Source organism: Coloeus monedula (assembly GCF_965178545.1).
Source record: "Coloeus monedula genome assembly, chromosome: 10".
In the NCBI taxonomy this organism is placed as follows: Eukaryota; Metazoa; Chordata; class Aves; order Passeriformes; family Corvidae; genus Coloeus; species Coloeus monedula.
Window position 1 is genome coordinate 16,797,642 of NC_138790.1, and position 23,626 is coordinate 16,821,267.

The following is a 23,626-nucleotide window of genomic DNA, read 5'->3' on the forward strand; positions in this document are numbered from 1 at the left end:
GTTCCTGTTATAACCACCTGGGCAGTAACCTGGTTATGTGAATTTTCTGATAGCCTGCAAGGGGTTCTTATTGGTTAAATTTTTGTTAAATATTTCAAAGAACACAGCAGAAAGCAACCTAACATAAAAGAGGGCTCACACTCTTAATACTCTGACAAGGAAGCACTTCTTGGAATGGCACTGTAGAGGCTCACTTGCATTTAAATGTGTCAGCTACTAATTAATGTTTCAGTAGCACTGCCTAATTTAGTGGTTTGATGTGATGAGAATACCAGATGTGTCAGTCCAAGCACTGATTGTTGCTGTGACATGTCTTGATAGCGAGAATCGCTGTCATCAACACCTTGTGCTGCAGGAACAGCCCGAGCAGCTTCCACGGCCGTGTCTGGGAGTGCTGTGCCAGCAGGAGGCATATGCAGTGGAAATGCTGCTATTAATTGTCAATGCAGGACAAAATACTGCCTGTAAATATATTTGATAAGGTGTTAAATATTGTGATTGCCTTGCTATTGCCTTGTGATTACTTAGATATTGGCAGCCTTTGTTCTTCATTACCAGCTCAGGTGTGTTGGCTGCAGCATCAGGTCGGTTCAGTGAAAGCAGCAGGGCAAGATGGTATTTATTAGGATGTCGTAAAGGGTGTGACCTTTTAATGTCACCAATCCTTAAGTTAGAAAACGTGAAGCAGTTGTTGCATTTCCCGCTTAGCTGAGATGTGCGCACTCTACCCTTAGTTTGCTGCTGGAACGGGCCCCAGCAGCTGTGAGTGATGCTCACCCAAAAGCCAACCTGTGGCATCCCACCTTGGCGGGTGAACTAGAATTTTTAACAGTTTCAGCCGGTGTAGAGGCGTGTCCAGGGGCCCCCTTCGCACGCCGGCTGAGCCGAGGCGGGCGGGAAGACGCGCCCCGAGAACGCGCCGGCCCCGAGAACGCGCCGGCCCCGAGAACGCGCCGGCCCCGAGAACGCGCCGGCCCCGAGAACGCGCCGGCCCCGAGAACGCGCCGGCCCCGGGCGCTTTGACGCGGCGTTCGCGCGCTGCCGGTGCCGCCGGGCGGCGGCCGCGCATGCGCCCCTGCCGCGCGCTCTGTCATGCGCTGTCCGAGCGGGCTGTGGCGGGGAAATGGCGGCGCCGGAGGGCGGCTGTGCTGTGATGCCCGCGGCTTGTCCCGCTCCGCCTGGTCCCTCGGCTCCGGGCTCCTGGAGCCGCTCCTTGGACAGAGCACTAGAAGAAGCGGCGGTCAGCGGGACCCTCAGTTTGAGCGGCAGAAAACTCCGGGACTACCCGCGAGCCAGCGCTGCCAACCACGATCTCAGCGACACCACCCAGGCTGGTGAGGGACGGGGCGTGAGGGGGGCGAGGCAGTGGGGCACGGGAACGGGGGCTCTCGGAGAGGGTCTGGGGGTCCTGGCTGCCCAGCTAGCCCCTTGCTCAGGACTGAGTCTGAGGTGACCAGTTTGCTGTCTCTTCGTTAAATTGAAGCTGGTTTCGCCTCCTCCCTTCGCTTTCCGCCCTTCCTCTCCTCGGCTGAGGCAGGATGGAGGAGCTGTGGCAGGGTTCTTCCTCTGCCCGTCTGATGAGATCTCTCCCATTTGTAGGGGCTTTTTTCTTTAGTATCTCTGCTCTAAAATGTTTACCTTATGGAGAGTTGTTTTAAAAAGGGTTGTGAGGTTTTTCTCAGTATTGCTGCTCGCTGCTGTGGTTTTAGCCAGTCTTGTTCTTTCTCTGATATACCTGTATGTGAATGTGTGTATATACACATACGTGTGCGTCCTCACAATCTCTCATCTTGTCCTGCTGACACGGGAGACCAACTTTCCAAGAAGGGCTGTCAGGTGTGTGTATGCTAAAGAAGCTATTTCTTATAAGCTCTGTAAGCTCTTATGCTTCTGTTATTGTCATTTCAAACAGCCACAAGCAGATATGAAAAATACTGTTAATATAACCACAGCCCTTTTCTTTTTTTCTCCTATATAACATGGATTTAAGGATATTAAAGATTATTAAATACTTTACAAGGTGCAGTAAGCAATAGGGCTTTTGTCCTCTCTGTTCCTTAAAAGTATTCGTAAGAATAGACTAAAAAACATATACCTTGCCTTTAAGTACCTGGATCAGAAGTGAAAACACATTTGTGTTTGTGTATTATTGTACTAAATAGAGAGATGAGACTTGGGAAATGAGAGTTTGTGCAGGATGTAGAAATCTTCTTAATGCATGATACAGAGCAGATTTAGTTTATTTTGATTGTGCAGTTGTATAAGTGAAGTACAAGTAACTTTAAAAGGTATCAGCATGCCATCTGTTTGTAGCTTTGCAATCTAGTCATTTAGACTTTTTAGTATTGAGTTGTAGCCTTAAAGCTTAGAAATAAGCTTCCAACATCACTTTTTTTTCAAGTTACCATGCTTGTTAGTAAGTGTGTTGGTTACACTGTCAGTTAAGTAATTCAAAATGGAACCTTCTTTAAAATTGTCTTGACTTCATACTCCATCCTGTAATATCCTACGTATGCAAAAATCTTTCACTAACGAAAGAAACACTCATGAAAACTCAAGCAAACCTTGAGACAACAGTGGTTTGCTTGTCTTGAACACATTTATACATAGAATACGCTTCTTGTTGGGATATAAATTTTTGGGGTGTTTTTTGTTTCATTTGTACAAGTGCAGTTGCACAATGAATGTGTGGACTAATCTGTAAGCAAACGCAGCATACACTTTTGTGAGGGGTTTGGGCTTTTTGTTTATAGCACTATTCATTTACTGTACTCTTAAACAATTTGTGGGAATTCTCGTTCCCACCAAGGTTCCCATCTATTGTGATGAATATTTGCATTGTAGTTGTTCAAGCAGCATTAAATGCTAATAAGTAGCAGTGCATGCCATACACTTTTGTGCGTTTATCATCACAATGAACCTTAGAAAAAGCTAGAACTGTTCTTAAGTTGTAAGAAGCAAAGCTTATTGAGTGCGTGTGGGGACACACATAATGTTTAAATTCTCTGTTTTGAAGGCTGCTGTGAATAACTTCATCTTGTGGGGTTTTTTTTAGCGTGGTCTGTTCTGTTAGTTTTTTGTTTTGAATAACGTTGAGCACAGTTTCATTCATGGGAGACTTACAGTTCTTTTGTATGGAAGTAACCACAAATAATATGAAACAATGTGCGTGTGTGTTAGGTGTTATAAACACTTAAAGTAAACACTTTAAACAACACCCGAGAATGTAGACTCCCAAGTGCCTCCCTACATGCTGTGCCACAGACTCCAAGCACATGAGGTGGAGCATGTCTGTGTTTCATAAAAATCACTGGAATTGCTCCCAAACTACAAATTGTTACAAAACTGAAGATGAGACAATGATGTGCAAACCTTCCTCCTCATGTGCTTCAATAGACACCTCTGTAGTGTAAATCATACACTGATATAGCTCATTCCCATTCTTGTAGCAATAAAAGTAACTGCATGTCAGTGTAACCACATCGATGCTTATGTGGTGGGAACGAATCACATCCCTCATTAATGTAACTACCCTGCCGGAAAACCAGGATCTCACACTGCCTCAAGCCCTAACAGATCTACTGGCCTTGGCCGGAAGCTGCTCTCAACGCAGGTGAACCAGCAAAGCAGGTCGGTAGGAACAGGGTGTGAGAGATTAGAGGCTTGATCAAGTTTAGTTGTGTGCTCTGTGGATTTTGAGGATGATGGTGGGTGATGTCAGCCACAAGATACATTTTCAGATGTTAAGTCAATGGGAAGATCCTATTTCTTTGGACCTTCTATGGGTTCAGATTTGACTAATACTAACCCTGGTGCCCAAGCCGTAATAGCTGCTAGGTACCATTGTTAACCACTCGCTAAACAGTCATCAGAGTGGCAAAACCAGGTCAGGTTTGCTGCACTTTATTTTTGAACTTAATATGGTATTTCTTTTAGGTATCAGTGGAAAAATTAAGTTCCTCATTAACAGTTTTCTTCAGTCACTAAACTTTTCACTGGAAAGTGGGTCCTCTAGTCATGTCAGAGCCTTGACTGCTTCTGGGCACTGCTGTCTTCCAGATGATGAAGGCCCACACATGACTTTTTAAACCAAGATCAGTGCTCAAGGTTATTCTCAGAACCGAGCAAATAACTTCAGCAGGCAGTAAAGCAGTAGTGAATTTCTAGTTGTTTCATACTGGAATTAAGGCCACATCTAAAATCAAATTGAAGATGGGATAGTCTGTGCTGGAAAGCTTTGGCATGGATTAGCAGGAAGGTAACTCCCTGCAGTGCGTGATGCAGTCGTCCATCTCATGTTCTCATATGTGAAGGATGGCTCATGTGCAAGAAATGCAGTATAGTAGTAACTAATACCATAGATATTGAAAAAGTGTCTCATTCCTTTATACTTCTCCCTTACAGCTTAATTGGGATTTTAGGAAGTGACTCAGGTTTACAAAGCTCATTGATGATGAAGAATGAGCAAGCTTCTTCATTATCAAATGAAGGGTATGCTTTCATACTCTTCTTTTTCTTTCATACTGTCATTTAACATTCGTTGTCTCTCCCCATTTTATCTGAGTTACAACTCATTTGTTCATTCCACTCATGTTCTTGACCACGGAATAGGAAAAGGAAGGTCTATAAACCACCTGAGTTAAATATGAAAGGAAGCACAGTTGCATTTTGCCAGTGTTAGTGTAGACTCTGATGTCATTATTTGACAGGTTTCCCAGTGGACTAAAGCATACATTGAGCAGAAAAGTTATTTGTCAAACCCTCCATGACAGCTGTAATTACCTAACCACTCACTATCTCCATTTTTAAAGGAGAAGATGGGAATATGTGGGTTTATGCAATAAAAGAAATGTCTGTTGTATGGAAATTGAGTAAGATAATTACATGCAGCTCACTATGTCTTGTTTCTGGAATATATTAGTAGTGAAAAAGCATAGAAGGACTCTGAACAGGAAGAATAAAATGCTGTCTACAATAGTCTGCTGTGCCTTTTCAATGGCTTTGCCAATAAGGCATGTCTGTAGTTTGTTTGTACTAGCTCTCCATAGAAATGGTAAAATCTGACCATAGTGTCAGTAAAATTTCTATATGCCAGGTGCTTGCATGCATCTAGAAGGATTGCAGTGAGTATGTGAGTGTTCTGCATTAAAGGGTCTCACTGGTGTTTTTCATTCCTGCTAGAAGTTCAGGTGATATTGCCTAACGAAATGTAAAATGGCTTGAGAAGCACAGTATGGCTCAGATAGCAATGGCCCTCTTACTCAAACATTTGTTCTTAAGGCCACAACAGCACAGTCAAAACCAGCCTAAAAGCAAATATTTTTTAAAAAAAATTCTCTTTGGGTTACTGTATTTTGAATGTAAATTATTGTGATCTTTCAGGTAACTTGGAATTTGGATTATTGTTTGTTCAAATATCAGGCTATTTGTCAGCAGAGTTTACAGTACTGGTACTTAGATTATCTATAGTTTCAATATTAAAACCCAAAACCTAACATGTCAGTAGGGTCGTTTAGAGTCTTGTGATTGCATTTGTGCCTTTTCTCTACCCTTAACAAAACCCAAACAGAAATGCACTGTCCAGAGGTAGCTGTAGGAGCAAGAAGGAGAGAGGATCACAACCCTTCCTCAGGCTTTGGACAGTAATCCAGCTTGTTCTGTTCAGCTGCATTTTTTGGTCTTAGCTCCTACTTGTGTCAGTCCTTGTTTAATTTGATTATTGCTCCCTTTTGTTTTTGTTCTTGTGTTTCTGTTATTGGGAAGTCTTGATCTTGTGTGGTCTGTGCATAAATACTGGCAATTCTTGGTCTCATGGAATTGTCTAAGAGTGGTGCTTTGGCTAAATTGAGGTCAGTTCTCTGATTTGGTTTTTTTTTTTTTTGTTACCCTGAAAACACGGCAAGCAGTAGACTATGGTAGTTTATAGTCCATTTTTGTTGGATGTGTTGGGTTTGGATGGAGACCTGAGGCCTGCAGTAATGCTCAACTGTTCTTGGCATACGGGCAGTCTTTTTGCCTAACATTTTATGGCAACTGGGAAAACGCAATCTGAGCTTGTAGTTCCTAATCCTTGTGGCAATAAAAGCAATACGTGACATTCAGAATGTGTTTGTTTAGCGAGCTTATCTTTTAAAACAAACAATAAAGTCCCACCATCAAATTTTACTACCAGTGAGCTCTTGTAAGTGAAGTTCAGTGGTGTTGCATGTGTTTCTAGTTACTTCCCTAGTCTTCCCCTTCCTTGACTCCATCATGATCAGATTTAATTTTTTTTAGTACTGTCCTGTCTGCATATGCTCTTGTAGTTATATTTTTGGCGATAACAGTAACTACATGAAAAGTAAAGAGGGTAGGGATTCATAGTTGAATAGCAGAAGTTGACTCTGCAGTCACATGAAGGAATTTAGGGAAGAAAGGAAGTATCTGTGTTTCTTTCATGGGGTTTCCAGCCCTGTTCTCCTGTGGTTGTACCTGTGCTTGGAGGTAGCAAATGTATCCTGGTTAAGTACTCCCTGAAGTCGTTGTAAATACACAGCCTAATGCGATCCAAGTTCTATGCTGATGCCAAAAGGGGAAGTTCTGTCTTCATCTACTGCTACACAGTCAACACCAGCAATCCTAGTGCCTTCCAGCAAGCTGTTTTGTACTTATCTGGCTGAAATTCAGCCAGTAACTACTTGTATCAAATCCATGGACAGCTCACCACATTTTCACGTGCGTGTGAATGCCAGCAAAAGGAAAGGATGGAAGAACTGCAGGGATGATGAGAATGACAGAGTCTGTTTTGGCAGATGTGTAAGCTTAAATTGACACACCAGTTGTGAAATCACATCTTAGCTCTGTTTTGTAACCTTTTACCACTGACCTGCTATAAATTTGGTAATAATTTTCTGTCAAATAATGTGCTGGTCTTTGACTTGGTGAGCATAAGAACTTATGGCTTACAGAGTTGAATTTCATTCAGTGAAACATCACTACTGATAGGTTTGGCTCTCATGCTTTCAATTGGCAAAATACATTATTTTATGTAAGTAATTTTAAACTGATGGTTCAGGTTTAGAATGCAGTAGATGTAATTAGTTTATTTAGTAGAAGAACCAGCAGTAAAGAATTAGTTACAACAAACACTACAAATTATGTAGCATGTGTTAAAAATAAAATTACATGGTAGCTAACAAAAAGGCTATAACTCAATTCAAGGGTTCTTCTCTCTGTAATAACTAATCAGGCTTGGATCTCATGGTTTTTCTGGTGTTGGCCAAACAGCTTGAATGAATTGCAGTTGTGTGTTCAGCTGAAGCCAGAGTGCTTTCTTCTTTATCTGCCATGTCCCACTCTCCAAAGTGGAGGGATGAAATCCATTCATGTTAGAAATGTCTTGTGATTAGATTTATCAGTGCATCAAAGTTAAAAGTATTGCTTTAATTCTCTGAATTACAGATACTTGGAGAAGATGCAAAGGGTACAACATTGTGGTCTTTTCTTTTTCAGACTGTTGTGCCTAAGTTATTACTTCTGTATATATGCAGGAAAAGGGTTTAATGTTTCAGCTTGAAGTCCCCAAAATTGTCCCAATAGTCCTTTACTCAGCCTCACTTAAAATTCTACACTACAGACTGCTGCTTCCACTGACAGCCCGTGTGTCTTTCTGGAGTGAGAAGTCTTTGTTCTCTTCTAGCTGATAATGTTACTGATTTGAAAGTTAAAAGTATTTACAGTCATAGCCTTCTCCCAATGAGCTTCAGGTACTCCAAAATGAGAATATGCCGAAAAACCCCAACTTGCTATGCAGCCCAGGTGTTGGCTGCTGGAATGTACAGTTTATAACCATAATGTGCTCTGTGCAGAGAGCAGGAGGATTAGGGAGCATCTATTCAGTTCCACCCACCACCCCCACATTGTTCAGTGACCCATGTGAATTTTAGTCTCTTTATTCAGCTTATTGTTGAAACTTAGCTTTGAATACAGAAATGTGTTATTGTTGCTTTGGGCTTTTGGGTAGTGCTCCAGACTATTGAAAAGTTTTCAAACACTATTTTGTATGTAATCTCTGCAGTGAAGCCTGGTAATGTTTCTGCATTTTATATATATCTGAAGCTCGGTATAAGATTTAAAAGCATCTGCTGATTTGGGGTACCAAAATTTAAAATACTTGATGCCTGAACTTACAGGCATTATTTTTAAATGTAGCTTTTAATAACTTCAGATGCCTTGGTGACTCCTCAGGAATACTGGGAATCAAGCCCAAAGCCTAGAAAAATGTGATTAATTACTCTATTTTGGAAAGATTAGTTTAGAAGATTTGCTTAGTATTATGAAGGAAATACATGGCACTGACAGTATGCAATCTATTTTTCCAAAGCAGTGTTCGCTACCTTTCAGGTTAACCATCCCTTTTTCTTTGTGTAATTCCCTGGGGTTCTTTCATGATTTTTTTTCAACAACACTCTCTTCTATAAGACTTTGACTGTGATCACTCCTGATTTTTACAGTAATTTCATCTTGTCTGAAAAAAATCTAGTTGAACAGAAAAATTTTGAAGAAGAATGAAAAGTGGTATGTGGTTTTTAATTAAAGACATGTGGACAGTAGATATGCACAGGAAACGAGCAATTAAAGTTCTGTGGGCATCTCTGATGATAGCCTATATCATCCTTGTGCTTGATTTAGCAATGTTACATAAGTTTTTAACTGAGTTTTCTCTGTATAAAATATCAGTGTCTTTTCCAGGTTGCTTTACTGATGCTGAAGTCTAAATTCAGGCTGAGTTTTAGTCAGAGATGCAGTCTGAATTTTCTAGAATGGTTAAGTGGAATAAAGCTGGCATCTGTGTGGCTCATCAGGACAGTTCAAACCTTTACGTTTCTCTTATATGAGCTAGCAAGATAGCAGGAGGTTGTCATTCCCTGGAACCTGTTTGTAGGGTGGAATGCTGTACTTCCAAGTTGTACAGATTTTGAGGGTAGAGGTGATGGTTTGAGCAGATCATGGGTTCTGTGTTTGGTGTTCTGGAGGTGATTATGCTCTACCAGGTTGGGGTTCCTCCCTATGTTTGTGTCACGTGTCTTGTTCCCAGCAGTGTTTGTTATCTCAGTTGTGTTTCTTCTGCCTACATTTTTTTTCATCTCCTTTATCCCAACTTCCATGTCTTAACATTTTCTTCTTTTCTTGTTAATCTTGTTTGGTCTCAAATGCCTCTCTCATCACCAGCTCCAGTCTTCTCATCCAAGTTGTTAGCATGATAAAAAGAGGAATGACTGGTATCTTAACGTTTGGTAGGAAATTCCTTTTAAATCTGAGGAAAACATTAATTTTGGGATGCTGATGAGGCAATTAATAGTTTAAACGTGCTTAATTCATGATTACTATTACTTAGGGTCATATATATTACCCTTTAGTTCAGTCATAGACAAGGCTTTACTGGTCTTTGAGCTGGTGTCAGTCATGCTTCTCTCAGGGACCAAGAGAGTCACTGAGCACAATTATAGCAGGACAATTAGGAGCTTGTCATTACATTGGCTGCAAGCTCAGCTGTGGAATAAATGTTTTTGTAGAGTGCCACAACTGAATGTGGTTATAAGCCATAAAATATCTGCTATTTCCTTCCATTCTGCTGGCTTGCAAAGGAGTGGGGAGATTTGTGCTTAGCAAGGTAAAAAAATTATCTTTGGAACCCATCTATGCTAAAACAGCAGGTTGGCCATTGGAGCTGTAAACTTATTGCAAATATTCAGGTATTACTTACTTCATGTCTCTGTTCTCCTGGGTGCAAATCATGTCACATCATTCAGGGATGGCTGTGTGTCAGAAGATTGTTATAATTACCATTAAAAGTTAGTATGGAAATCCCAGGAACTTCACTATTGGTAACAGTCATCAGACCTTCACTGGTGATTAGCTCAGAACTGGCGTTGTGTTCTGAGCATGGTGAAGGAAATCACGCACACACACACCCCCCCCCCTATTTCTGGTGCTCATGATTTGGCTGCGGATTATGTAACTGAGTAATACAGATGTGATATTTTAAACATCTGCCATCTCTGCTTTCACAAATATGGTAAAATGAGAAATGCATCTGTTAGGTTCTTTTATCAATGTTACTGCACTGCAGTTTCTGTTCACAGCCCCTGTATTGCCCTGTAGTGGTTAAGAAATAAGTCTGTGGAAATTCCATTTGAAAAACATGTTATCAGTTTGAAACTAGACCGCTTAAGTAGCTTTTCACATATAAATAAAATTAAAATATTACTCATTTCATACTCAAAACACATTTTTCCTCTTTGGATGCATAAAACAAAAGGCAAAAATATGGATTTTCATCAATAATGCAGTTGTTGCCACAGTACTGCCAGATTTGCAGTATATAAATGGAATAAAAACTTTTAACAGTTTTAATAATGCCTGTTATTGTTTCTGTCTAATTAGATTTTCAGACAGAAATGTGATTTTTTTTTTTAACTAACTTTAACTGTATCCTTGCCATATGATACAGTTCTTTTCAATTCTTGACCATGCTGAAAATGTTATCAATAGAAATACAAGGGTTTTTAGAAGCATGCGCTGTAATCTATATGAGCTGATTCTGGGATAACTCAAATGAGGTGTTGTTCCCTCTGTTTTGGGCAAGGGGTTTCCTCTTCTAATGAATGTCTACAGCACATGTCCCTGGGGCTTTCTCAGTGCAGTGATGAGAAATGTCTCTGGTACCTGACAAGTGTTAGCAATAACAAGAGCAAACAAACAAAAAGACCTGAGTAGAACTGTGAGATTTTCTGTTCTCCAGTCTGTGGGCTGGCTGCCACTTCACTCTTGGAGAAGCACTTTATACTTCTGTTTTCCTCAGCTGGAGGCGTTTCGATCTGCTGAACACCGATGTCTGGTTTTTAATCATATTAGAAGAGAGTGTGTTCATTCTTATAGTATGCTTTTTAGATTTGCCTGTTCTATTTCCATCCTGGTTTGGACCATGAAGAAATCCTCCTATCACTGCATTTCCCATGTCTTTGTATCTTGCTTTCCCTATTTTGTGTGGTACATTCTGCTTCCTTCCTGTGTGTACCACGACACATCCTTATGTCAGAAACATTTAGAGAACTTGTTCGGTGTATTGTTTTACTTCTCAGGCAAAAGCATATAATTTTAAAGCTGGAAAGCTCAGTTCGTGCTTCATGAAGAGAGGAGGAAAAAAGAAATTATAAGCTATCCATCTTATGTGGCGGACTGGTTTTTAATCTCATTTCAACTTTTATGTTGCATATAAGTGAATTCATTGAAACAGGTTTTTTCATATGCCTTTGTGTTTTATTTTCATGCCAGGTGATTAGAAGCTATGTGACTACATTACATAATACCGTAAAATTGCATGTTGTGCAGAAGAGTCATTCCTGGTGTAATACTGGTATTAATTTTTTCAGGTGATGTCAAACTCCAGTGGCAAACTTCCATTACCAATTTTTTTGTCAGTTTATGGCAACTTGTCTTATGATCCTGCCACTCTTGCTATCACTGGAGTCAGTGAAATCCAGTACTCTTTGTTTCTGTTACTTAGTATTTCTTGTCATAGTTACAACAGTTGTTTCTTCCTTGGCTGTAGGTGCTGTTTAAGTAAAAAATTCTTGTTTGTTAAACACTATCAGGTGAAATACAAACTAAAATAGTTTTATTTCCAAATGGAGTTTGTGGTAAGACTTTTCACAGGTTTCTCATTCTTTATTTACAGTGGCTGGGGAGTTTTATTTTACTTCTGTTAGAAGCAGAGATGCATTTCTGTGCCTCTGCTGATCTCAGGATAGATTTTGTTCATCATATTGTGCTTACAGTAATGAACTCAATCTTACTTTCAGGGCAAGAGAAATACTCTGTACTGCCACTACTGTTAATGCTTTATCTTTTTTTTTTTAAATAACTTCAAATATCCTCCTTGACTCGCATTTTCCTACCCTTATTTCTTTTTTTTTGCTGATCACTTCCATATTTATACTGAAGTTAAATTAATCTTTTAATATTTTGCCATTTTTATGATATTGCATATCAGGGCCAATTATTTTCAGTGTATAACCAGCCCTTCTAGTCTGCTGTGTGTGGTTCATTGGCTTATTTGCTATTCAGTGAATATCAAATCTGTAATTTCAAGATTCTGAAGTTTTCCAGTACCCTTGCTGCATCAAAACCCTTTTCTCTTATCTCCCCACACCCTGTGCAGACTTAAGGAATTTGTTAAAGTTGAATTATTTCCATTAAATCTATTGACTAAAATCCAGGCAGTTATTTTTGCATTGGGACTATTTTCTGTCGTTTGGGGTTAGATTTCTTTGGGATTTTTTTGCAGTCTCTGAATATTAATTTGCCTCCTGTTCACCCAAGTTGAAGGCTGTTGACTCTCTTTGTACCCAAGCCTGTTATCCTAGTGAGGTTTTGGGAAAGGTAAGTGGATTGAATAAATATCAAATGTATGTTTTAACAGTACACATGATTTTTGATAGGAGAAAATAATAGATGGATCTAGAGGTTTGCACGTGACCTTATCTGGCGATAATTTTAGCTCCATTTTCAGCTTTTTTTACGTCTTTTGCTTTAAAATTATGGTTTTAAAAGCCGATTTTTTTTTAGTTGGGTAATTCCTTTTGTACCTGAAGGAACTTTATCTAGGGGGCTGGGGGGATGAATTCATTTACTGCACGCTTCCCCTCACTGCTAACTTTGTGAAGCAGTCTTGGAAAATGAAATCCTGCTCTGCTGGAACTCAGTCAAGTATTTCAGGAGCAGCGGGCAGAAGACAGTGTCGTGTTGCAGAGGAGCAGTGAATGCTCTCACACATCTCGAGTGTCGTGCCTGTGGCCCTGTGTTAGCAGTTTCTCTGTTAACTTGGAGATTTTTCCACTTGCAATTCTTACATGCTTGCAAATGAACACTTTTTAAATTACAGTTTTATATACGTGTAGAGCTAAAAATACCAGCAGTCAAAATAGTCATTATGAAATGGAATAATAGAGATCTCAGGAAGAGGAATTCTCATCGTTGTTGTGCAGTGTGGGCAGTTGCTGCACAGCTTCTCTTCTGTGGCTCAGTGTTTGTCAAGAATTCTCCTAGCAAGGCAAAAAGCTTTCATTTTGCTCAGTTTGTACTGAGCTGGTATAGATAAAAGTTGTCACATGCAGAAAACTGTTTTACTGAAGGAGCTGGAGGGATAGAGCCAACCAGCCAAAATTTTTCAAAGTGACTACTGCAGTTTGAGATTAATTGTCATCATGGCTTCTTAAGAACAGTGTTTACTGTTAAACCTCAACTTAAGTATTTCCCTGAAGAGGAATCAGTTTGGTTTGGATTTGAAAAAAAAATTTCATTTGTGGTCAGATGAGTTTGGATTTTGTTTTATGTGTTTGCTTTCCAGCATTAATAATGTTAATTTTATTTTGTGAAAAGATGTGCATACAATTTACCTGAAATACTAATTTGAGAATGTAACAATTATTTTGATAGCCTAGCTACTAGTTTTTAACAAGCTTAGCTTTTTTTTTTTAAGAAAGTAAAGATGTATTAAATGGTGACCGCCAGTTCTGTAGCCCTTGATCCCTGGTAACATCTGCATGGTGTGTTTTTGAGTGAAGGTGACTTTTATGGTTTCCAGATTCAAAATTTATTTCGTATTTTAAACATGTGTTTTGGCAATTGCTGCCATTTATCTCCTCGTTTGGCTGTTCCCTCTGTTTGATTTGGGATATTTTCCATGCATATCCTATACTGTTGTTTTATTTCTTGACACTAAAATGGCATGTACTGCACAGATGACTTTGTAAGACTCCAGCTCTCTTTCTAGAACTCTGGCAATAATTATCCTATTGAAATTGAAACACTGCTTGTGTAAAGTGTAACAGGCTTTTTTTTGTTAGGGATGATGTCAGCATGAGAGATGGCCTCAAGGAGCCATTAAAAGAACATAGGACTTTTGACTGTTGGACTTTATTGACTTTTCTCCTTAGTAAAATACAGTTCTGCAGAAGACAGATCAGTGTCTGCAGTGGTATGAGACATATTTGGTGACTTGACTGTGCAGTCTGATGAAGCTGTATCTGAGTGCCATAAATACAGAGGCACTCTATTAAGAATGTCAGAGAAATGCAGTAATAACAGGCATAAAATTTTATAGAAATGCTTGCCTTTCTCTGAAAGTAATTGGCCTTTTTATGTGACATTACTCACTTTATTTTTTAGGACCTTTGAATTTTCAGTTCTTGTTTGTGCTGGTTTGTTTCTAACTATTCCCTTAAGACATTTTGAAATATATTCACAGCTAGCATTTTTTTAATTGTCTGTCCATCCATTGCAGAGTTTATTCTAGCATTCTATTTAAATAGTTTGTGGGAAAAAATGGCTATGGTAATACATTTTGAACTGATTGGTGAAATATATAGGGGGAATATGCAGAACTAATGTTCACAGTAGGTAAATAGCAGCTGATATATTGGCTGACATATGTGAAAATGCTTGTAGATGGAGATTTGTATGTCCAGTATTAAGGTGAATTGAAGCTTTTAGTAAAATAAATAGATGAATGGTGGAAATAAGAAGTCTTCGTTAGTTGCATTTGATGTTTCCAGCCCTCCTGACTGACACATTCCTCCTGCTTTTATTCCATGCCATGTTCCCTTTCCCCAAGTTACAGTTTACTCACAAAGCCATTGGAATTGCTGAATTTGAGAGATATTTTACTGATTGAAGTGAAAGCCAGGGCAGAACATCCAGCAAAGTGACAGTACCACACAATCTTCCTCACTCATGATCTCTTCAGGTGTGACTCTGATAGCCAAGATCAGATTGTTGAGGGTCGTTTGAGATGCCTAAGATGGGTGTGGAAGGACCACCTTGGACAGTGTAAATGTATTCAAAAGGCATTGTGCTGCCTTGCAGGGTTTTCCTAGCCTGGCTCTGTCCTACCTAGAAGTCCTTGACACTCTTCTGTCAGCAGTGTCATTGCCTAGGACTGTATACTCTCTGCATTAGGTTTTATATTAACCTGTGGTATTGCTTTGTCCTGGTTATCTGACCCTTCCTTCCCCTTCCTTTTATGAATAACTGAAGGTAGGTTATGGATTTTAAACTACATACTATGGTATCTAGCATAGTATCTGAGGGTCTTATCATGGAGTGGAGGAACCAACATTTATCATATTCTTGATTTCCTGTCTTTTTTGTGAGAAGCTGTGTGTGCAGCATAATTTCTTGGCAGGAGTCTTTTCTATTTTTCGTATCTGCTTCTGTGCATTGCCTTTCATACATACTGTGTGCTCATGTTTTCCATGTAAAATTGGAAAAGAGAGAGAAATGGGTTTGAGGAGGTGATAATGTGTGTGAAGACCTTGAACCCTCTGAGTGCTTACTGACCAGTTTCTGGACCATGAGAAAAATATGGTGCTTCTAACTTGCAGAAGTAAGGAAATGAAAAGTTGCCCCATAGAACACAGAGTCTTCTCTCCTCTTGCCAAGAGCAGACATCTCCCTGTTCCACTGGCTGAGCCCTTGCTCTGGAGGTGGCAGCTTGTACTGTGTCCTGTACTGAAGTACACTTTTGAATACAACTCACCATAATGTGAGGACAACCATAACAACATTAGCAAGCTTTTAATTAAAAACAAGATAAAAAATATGTATTAAGTGGCTTGACTTTCAAACTCAGTATTCCAACTTTAGCCTGTGAAAGAATGTCTTCAGCTGAACTTTTTTGCAGCCCTTTGCCACATTCATTCCTATTTCTGCACAGCACCTTAGCTCCCCTCTGCACTACCAGATCACTAAGAACAAGTTGCTGTAAGGTATGAACTGACAGCCAGGTTAGTTCTGCCCCTGTAAACATGACAAGTTATACCCAAGTCTTGAGCCATCAGTTGTCTTGAAGTATTCATGGGGAAGTGAAGAGATGTCAAAGAAAATGAGGAATTGTTTTGTGATTGGGAGAGTCCTTAGAAGGGAGGTATGTTGATGTTTTTGGTGGGAGTATGTGTATACACTGGTATTTATTCTCCATGGTCCTTAGTGTGAGAACTGAGAAAAGCAGATGTCTTAGATAAAAATAGATGATGAAGAAATACAGAAGAGGTAAATTTTGTTTTGTGTATGCTGGGAATCAAAGCTGCAAATCTCAACTATGTAATGATTCTAAGTGGTGGTGTTGCAGTGAGACATTTAAAAAACGAGCTTAGTCTCCTTTGTTTTAGCCAAGATGGTTGCATAATGCTACAAGAAAATGGAATGCTTAAGTAATGAAGACTTTGATCTGATTCAATTCAAAGTAATGTCTGCTTAGAAAATCTTGATGAAAGATTGTCTTTCAAACGTTGTTTTCTTACTTCTCCTCCTTTTCTCAACTCTTTGTTAAGCCAAGACTTCAACTTGTTTGTCAATGTGCTGATAACAGCTAATTAAAGGAATTTGTGCTGCCAAAGGAAGTCACTGCCCTCATATATCCACTAGAGAGACAGTTCATGTAAGTCCTCCCCAAGTTAGCTTCAGGCAAAATTTGCTAGAGTAGTTTAAACAACTTCAAAAATCATGTGAGCTAACTTGACGGTTTTTCTGCCTGATGTGAATTGGGAAATGCTCACACAAGCAGTGCAGAATCAGTAGCTTACAGCAAAGGGCTGGTAGGGAGGACCCGAGAGAGGGGGTAATTTTAAACCAGTAAAGTCAGATCCCAGAGGGTGGGAATCTCCAAGGCTTTCAGATATCATTTAAACGGTCTTTGTTACACTGCATAAAAGGCTAAACATGAGGGTTTCATGCTATGATTTGACCTTTTTTCTTCTCTTTTAGTTTTAAATCAGCAAGGAGTAGGTTTGGGTCAAACCCAAACAGCTTCTTTTAAACCAGTTTTATCAATGAAGGGGTGTATGCTGCTTTACCAGCTTTGTAGCTGTAGTCCAAAGGCTGCTTTCCTTGGAGATAAATACTGTGTCTATGTATGTTTTTCTGCATAAAAAAAGCAGAGGGGCCTGCAGTGCAGCTGGACAATGAGGAACTGAGCTTCCCTGATTTAAACAGCCTTGGTGAGCTAGAGACTCCAGTTCATTTACTCAGTGATAGATCTTTTACAACACTGCTTCTCCAACTTTCACTCAGTTTAGTTTGTTTGGCTTGAAGTTTTAGAGCTGTTTGAAAGAGAAGCATGATTATGCTGTTGGGTGGGTGCCAAGTTTAGTGAGGAAAGGGAATGAAATTGCTAGAAGAGAGAAGATGGGGGGGTGTCTATGGGAAGTTGGAAGCAGAGCACATGTAAAAACTTTAACCTCAAACCCCATGTGAAGGGGTTAGAATTAATTCCTGTTTTGAGACATGGATAAACAGTTCCACTTTGCAGCATCTCTCCTGTAGCAGTACATGCGTTGCAGTTTGTATTCTCTCCATAATCTGTCCCGTTGTTTACTGACCAGTCATAAGGCCCAGCTGGCAGGTCACCTGACTTCCTTCTGCCTGACTTTTAAAGCTTCTGAATTTCTCTCTCTGCTCATCTGAAAGTGGTTTCATCTCACTCCCAAAGTGCTTGCTCCACTGTGTGCCATCCTTAAAACACCATGGTGTGCACACAAGGACATACCATGCTGTGTACTGAGGTACGTATCCATAATGAGCAAAACTAGGGAATAAATCCCTGATCACAACCCTGTATTTGCTACTCTGAAAAGACCTGTTTTATTAGAAGTGTTTGTGAGTTAAGGAACAACAACAACAACAAAAAAATGCAGTTTCATGGTTGTTATTAACCAGATAGTTCAAATCCCAGCTACTGCCAAAAGTCATGGTCTTGGTCTTCAGTACTCATAAAGCCACACATTCTCGTCCTCTCCATTTTGTTGATGTTAGAGATTACTCAACTGCAGCAGGAACTGGATCATGCTTCAGAAGGGCAGAAAATTATTTGTGGCTTTGGTTTTTTTCAGGATTTGTTCTCAGTAACGAGATCCAACTGGCAGTGTGGCTGCACAGTCGGGAGTGCTGGTGCAAGGGAGAGGATGGTAACACATGGCCAGTAAGGAATGGCTCCATGGCTTGGAGTGGCTGTCTGTGAAGCCAGGGTCTACACTGAATAATGAATAAATAATAGTTGACATAACAGTTTGATCCATTCAGGCTACAGATTTTTCCGCTCTAGAGCTAACCAGAGGAAAAGCAACTGGAGTTGGTAGAATATGAAGAGTTTCCGGTTCCTTGCAGGGACTGGAGCTTGTCACTCTTGCCTTGCTCTCCAGTAACCACACAAGAACAACTGTATAATGGTGTTCTATAGTTGACACTGTTTGTTTTTGGTTTTTAATAAAGAATATTCTTCCTTGCAAAAGGAAAATGGAATCATTGTGTGGAGGAAGTGGCATTGTAGTCCAAGTTCTTACTTTCCTAAGAATGTTTATCTTCTTGCAGTACTCAGGTGGTTCTGCTCCAGTGAGACATTGTGCTTTCCTTGGAAATGCGCTTCCCTATCAGTGGTCATACCCCAGCTTACGTTAAGGGTAGGACTGTAAAATATGTGTTTGTGTTTAGCTGGAGTTTTTTATGGCGGCACCTGTGAGGTTTTCCTTCATGTGTAAAAGAGAAAGCTAAACTACACCAAATATGCATTAAAATCGTGTGGAGAGAAAAAAGGGAAGGAGAATGGGAGTTGGTGTTTAGAATCTTCTGTTTTCCTCTTTGATCCCGGATTGGTATGATTGAGTTTTTTATTCAGTATAGTTAAAGTTCTTACAGATCTTTGTGTATCGATTTTTCTATACAGCAAATGGTGAATGTTGCAGAGATTAGGCCAGGTAAGAGAGTTGTACTTCCTTAATTATTTTTTTTTTTGTTTCATGTGATGTGTTTTAACAGAAAAGAGTTGCTAATAGACCCTAGGGTAGTTCAAGTAACTTGGAAGCCAGATTGTGCAAATCTCCCTTGTGTGACTGTTCTTAAAATGTTCCTAAGTTAGAAGACAAAAAAGCCAGCCAGGTTTCATCTGGTAGTATAGGTGTTGAAGGAAAAGAAAAGGTAGAGGCTTTGGCCGTAGTTCTCACTTCATTAAAATTGCTTCAAGCAAGGGATTTGTGGGAGAGAACTCAGAGAAGTGAGGGGTTTTCTTGTTTTTTAAAAGCTTTGGCAAGAAGCTTCGTTATTTGTATTGAATGTTCCAAAATAAAAATGTAGCCAGAGGAAATAGCATCTGTGAAACTTTGATTCACACATGTGAAACTTGACAATGATTTGGCAGTAATTTGAAGCAGGTTTTATAAAGGACAGTTAAGCAGCCTTGGTTAAAAGCTACAAACCTTGTCTTTAGCACTCAGTGCAGGGAATCCAGAGGGCCCATTTCAGTGTGACTTGTAATCTTCCATTCGTGTTTCATGTCATGCAGTGCATTCTCACGTTGGTGGAGTAAGTTTTGATGGTCACTCTGCATTCCAGATGTAGCACCACCAAGTGAACATTTGGAAGAAACCACTAACCTTTGCCTTGTTTTCTGGAACTGCAGAAATCACAGCCTGTGCATGGTGCCAAAACCAGCAGGTTGGAGATCCTTGGTTACAAACTGTTAGTTCATGGAAATGGTTAAAGTGTAGTTTAGTGTTGCTGGTGCTGCTGCTAAGTAGGAATGTGATCATGCATATCAAGCATGGATCTGCTGAGAATTGAAATGTGATAAGTGTATCAAGGATGGATCACGTGTGAACCTAATCTTCCTTCATGAAATGCTGGAAACTGAAACTGGAAATTCTATATTTCATTACCGGGCTACAGAAATAATGCAGGTGAAAACAGCCTTTGGTACATCTGATTCGTGGGTATTCTGGCTTGGGCAGTGGGGCTGTCCTTGGCAGTTTACCTGGGTAAAACACAGAAGGAACAAATCCATTTTGGTTCAGTAAATAGCACCTTGACTTAATAGGTTTGCACGAAGGGTATCTTGATGCCTGGGAAAATAATTGGGAAAAGTTTAGGTTTGACAGGGCTGGCAGGTGGAAGGTGAGTCAGGAGATGACATTTTTGAGGTTTGTTTTAAATTAGGGTATGGCAGAAGTGGTAGTCTTGTATCACAGCAGGCAGGAAGAGGTAAAGTCACCCTTCCTGCGTCCAGGTGTGAAACGAAGCTTGAAGGATGCCAACATTTTCAGTGTTTAGAAAGATAAACACTCCTAGTAACTGAGTACAGGGACCAACAGCATCAGAAGTCTATCACAGAGGTATTCTCTTACGATGATTTCTGATTTCCTTGTGCAAGAAAAGTCAGTACCATAATACCAGCAGCTCATCTGCTTGGGGCTATACTTTCATTATTCTAATTTTCTCTTAGGAGCTTCATGGGACTGTTTCCTGAAAGTCAGCAGAATCACAAGTGTTGTTGCTCTTACGTTATCAAATTCTGAAGTGTTTGAGAAGTGGAAAAAAAACAATTCATAAAACCAGGATAAATATACATGCTTTTATTTGGCTAATAGAATGAGTGACAAGCTAAAGGTGAAGCTGAGGTTTGTATAACAGTGCGCCTCAAATCCATTTGGAAATGTTGTTGTTTTAATAGAGTTGATTCTAAATGTTAGAATTGAGCAATCAAATGGCATCAAGTTCCTCAAAAGACGGTTTTAGTGACATTATCTGAGAGGTGCCTAAGCAGTCTCCTTCCAGGGAGCAGTAGCTGTAAATGAGCTGTTCTGGTGAGCTGCTTTCCATATCATCGAGACTACATCACCTACTTCAACGATATTCTTCAGTGTGATGGTGGTTTTGTTGTTATCAGTGTGAAACTGTGGAGTTTGCTTCTGGTCTTTGTGTATGTGGGGAAAAAAAAGTCTGTTTACACAGTTCCAGATTTCTGGTATTTCTTCTTGAACAGATGTACCTTGTCCTCCTAAAGCAGTTGGTGTTGCCTTTTGTCTTCTGTCACTATAATGGCTGTCAGCCTCCTGGTCACTGATTGCCCTCTTTAATTATTCATAAGAAAATATCTTTTCCTCTGTCAGCTGCAAGCTCATATGTCTTAGATTTGTCTGTTATTAAAGGAAAACCGAATGTGCTTTCAAGCTACAACACTTGCCTCACAGTTTTTGGGAAAACAACATTTGCTTGCCATATGAATGAAGTCATCCTAGCTGAGGGCAGTCTATAGCCACCGGTGTCACCATTGGGATTCAGATCAATTCACAGATATGAGGGTTGTTGCATCACTGCAGCACATTCGTGGCTGACATCACACAGCTGCAGTGAGGTTTTTCTGGAGCCATGTTGCATCATGGGTGGGAGCCCACAGCTGACAGTGTCACAGTTTCTCTTACATCAGGGTTGCCAGCAGATGTTATGGTGGTTGCTGACATTCAATTTTCAATTGACAGCCAAAAATCTGGGCTTTGCTGGTTTAAATTTTAAAAAAGAATTTAAAAATTAAAAATTTACAGTGTGTGGGGAACACATGCAGATCTCTGGTGACAAAAGGCAGATTTTTATCAATAAAATTGTGTATTGAAGCTCAGGTCTAGAGCTGGCTGCCTTTGCCGTAGTTAATTGGAATGACAGCAGAAGCCGTATTCCCATCACAGCAGGATTAGTGGACTGATCCTGTTAGCATCTCGTGATGAATTTGAAATTCACCACCACCCAGCTGGTCTGAGTGCCAGCAACAGTTGAGCTGCAGCTCCCTCTTTGTAGTGTATGTAGTGGGTACCCCCTACCTTGCAGAGTGCATCTTTATGCATCGCTGATGGTTCTTTGGAAACAAAATTTGTGTTGCAGCTGAAGTTAAAAATGTGTGAATACAGCCCTGCTAATGTTTGATGTTAGAGGAACATTCTTCTTTGAGCAGGAAGAGTTTGCATTTCATGCCAAATGATGCAATTTGAAGCATAGTGTATCTCTAGTCACTTTTAACATTGGATTTGCTGGCTTTCTCCACAGAATCCCAATTAAGATGGAAAAGGTCAGTGATCTGACTTTGCTCTGAGATTTCATTTTGTATTTCTACTGTTGGCTTTTATATCTTTCACAAAGAGCTTAGTTCAAAAGAATGCTTCTCCTTTGCCAAAATTCCACATGATCTTGCCTTCAAGGAAACACATCCATTTTTAGTAAACTAGGAGAACCTTTTTTTTTTAAAGAAGATTTCTGGTATCAATGATTTTAACCTATGAAATGTGGACGCAAACGAGTCAATCCTAGTTCTAATTATAACAGCTATATTTCGTTCATATTATTATTCATAGTGAAATTCAGTATTTGTGCTTTTAGGGGGGAATTAGTAATTTGGTTTTTGCAGTTTAAGGTATGAGAAGCAGCAAGAGTGTGCACCTGCATGTTAAAGAAAATAACTTGCTTCGCACCAATTTTTTCTTGCTTGTTAAAAAATATGAAAATTCAAATAATACCTCACTACATCATCTGTTATTTTCTGTGAGAAATAGAAATCTCTGCAGAAATTTTAGTTTACACAATAATTTGTACTGTAATACCTTCTTATTTTCTGGTTGTTGAAGTTATTTCATGCATACAGTAGCAGAAGAATATGACCAAAACAAGTCTTAATTGACAGTATTTTAAATAAAATACCTTAATTTTTTCTTTTGCCTCACTTCTACTTTCTCCTTTGAAAAAACACCAGCTAGTGCTGTGCTGCTGGGCAGCAAATGCGTGAATATATAACCAATCACCAGAATGCTTTTGTTGTCTTCTGGTTTTGTTATAGCTGTGCCTCTCGTTCAGATGTTTTGAGGAAGATGATGGCAAAGAGGATGGAATTGCGGAATTGTTTCATGCAGTGACTGCTGTACTCTCTGCCCCATTTCTGGTCCCATTTAAGGTCTGTTATTCTGGCCTGGGAGAGGATTCCAGAGAAATCAGACTAAATAAAAAAAAGTCCCTGAATCTTAGGGATGCTGGGATGTTCTGGACTTTGAGAAATTTAAATACTTATTGAAGGTTTGGGGAGGACAAGGCAAGGATTGCAAATAACCAAAAGCAGATTTTCAGATTCAAAATTCACACTGTATTTCATCATACGTTGCTTCTGTCTAATTCTCAACTCAATTCTCAAGTCTTGTTTTAGCTTGGTTGTTCTTTTCCTAGTGCTTGCCTGTTTTTATGGTTCTGGCCGACCCTTCCTTTTGGCTCCCCATTTGGATACAACAAATAACAAATGCTCTGTATAAGACAGCATTCTCGTGGTCATCATGAATAAAAAATGCTCTTAACTTATTAACCAAACTTGTAACTGGTTAGACCCATTTTGAATTATTTAAGAGACTATACTGCAGCATCAAAATTCAGCTCCAATTTAATGTTTCCCACTGAATGTCTACTGCTAAATAGGAATGCCAAGTTTTAAAAATCATTGTAGATTGAGAGAAGTGTGGAAAAACTTATTCACTGGTGCTAAACAGCTTTGGTGTCTCTTTTCTATCACGGTCTGTGCTCATTTGTTGCTTGATAAAGTGTCTCTTCATTTCTTTTTACCTAATGTTATTTTTGCAGGGAGTTATTTCTGTAGCAATATTAAATCATAGCTCAGAATATGTGAAGTTCTTGACTAATTCATGCCTAACAGTTTGCACAATGTGTAAAAAATAGTTTTTAAATGTTCTTTTATAAGGTAAAGTGAAACAAAAAGAGAGTGAGAATTCTC

General features: G+C 39.6%; 1 protein-coding gene across 8 annotated transcripts in view; it reads left to right on the forward strand.

The window, feature by feature from the left end:
• Positions 1 to 1,123: 1,123 nt before the first annotated feature.
• Positions 1,124 to 23,626, forward strand: part of LRCH3 (leucine rich repeats and calponin homology domain containing 3) — a gene marked incomplete at its 5' end in the record, with an annotated part of 62,663 nt that continues 40,160 nt past the window's right edge. For all 8 annotated transcript variants that reach the window (XM_082288115.1, XM_082288117.1, XM_082288120.1 and 5 more), the window contains one exon: positions 1,124 to 1,334. In XM_082288115.1, coding sequence (XP_082144241.1) covers positions 1,124 to 1,334 — 211 coding nt within the window. The remainder of the gene's footprint in view (positions 1,335 to 23,626) is intronic.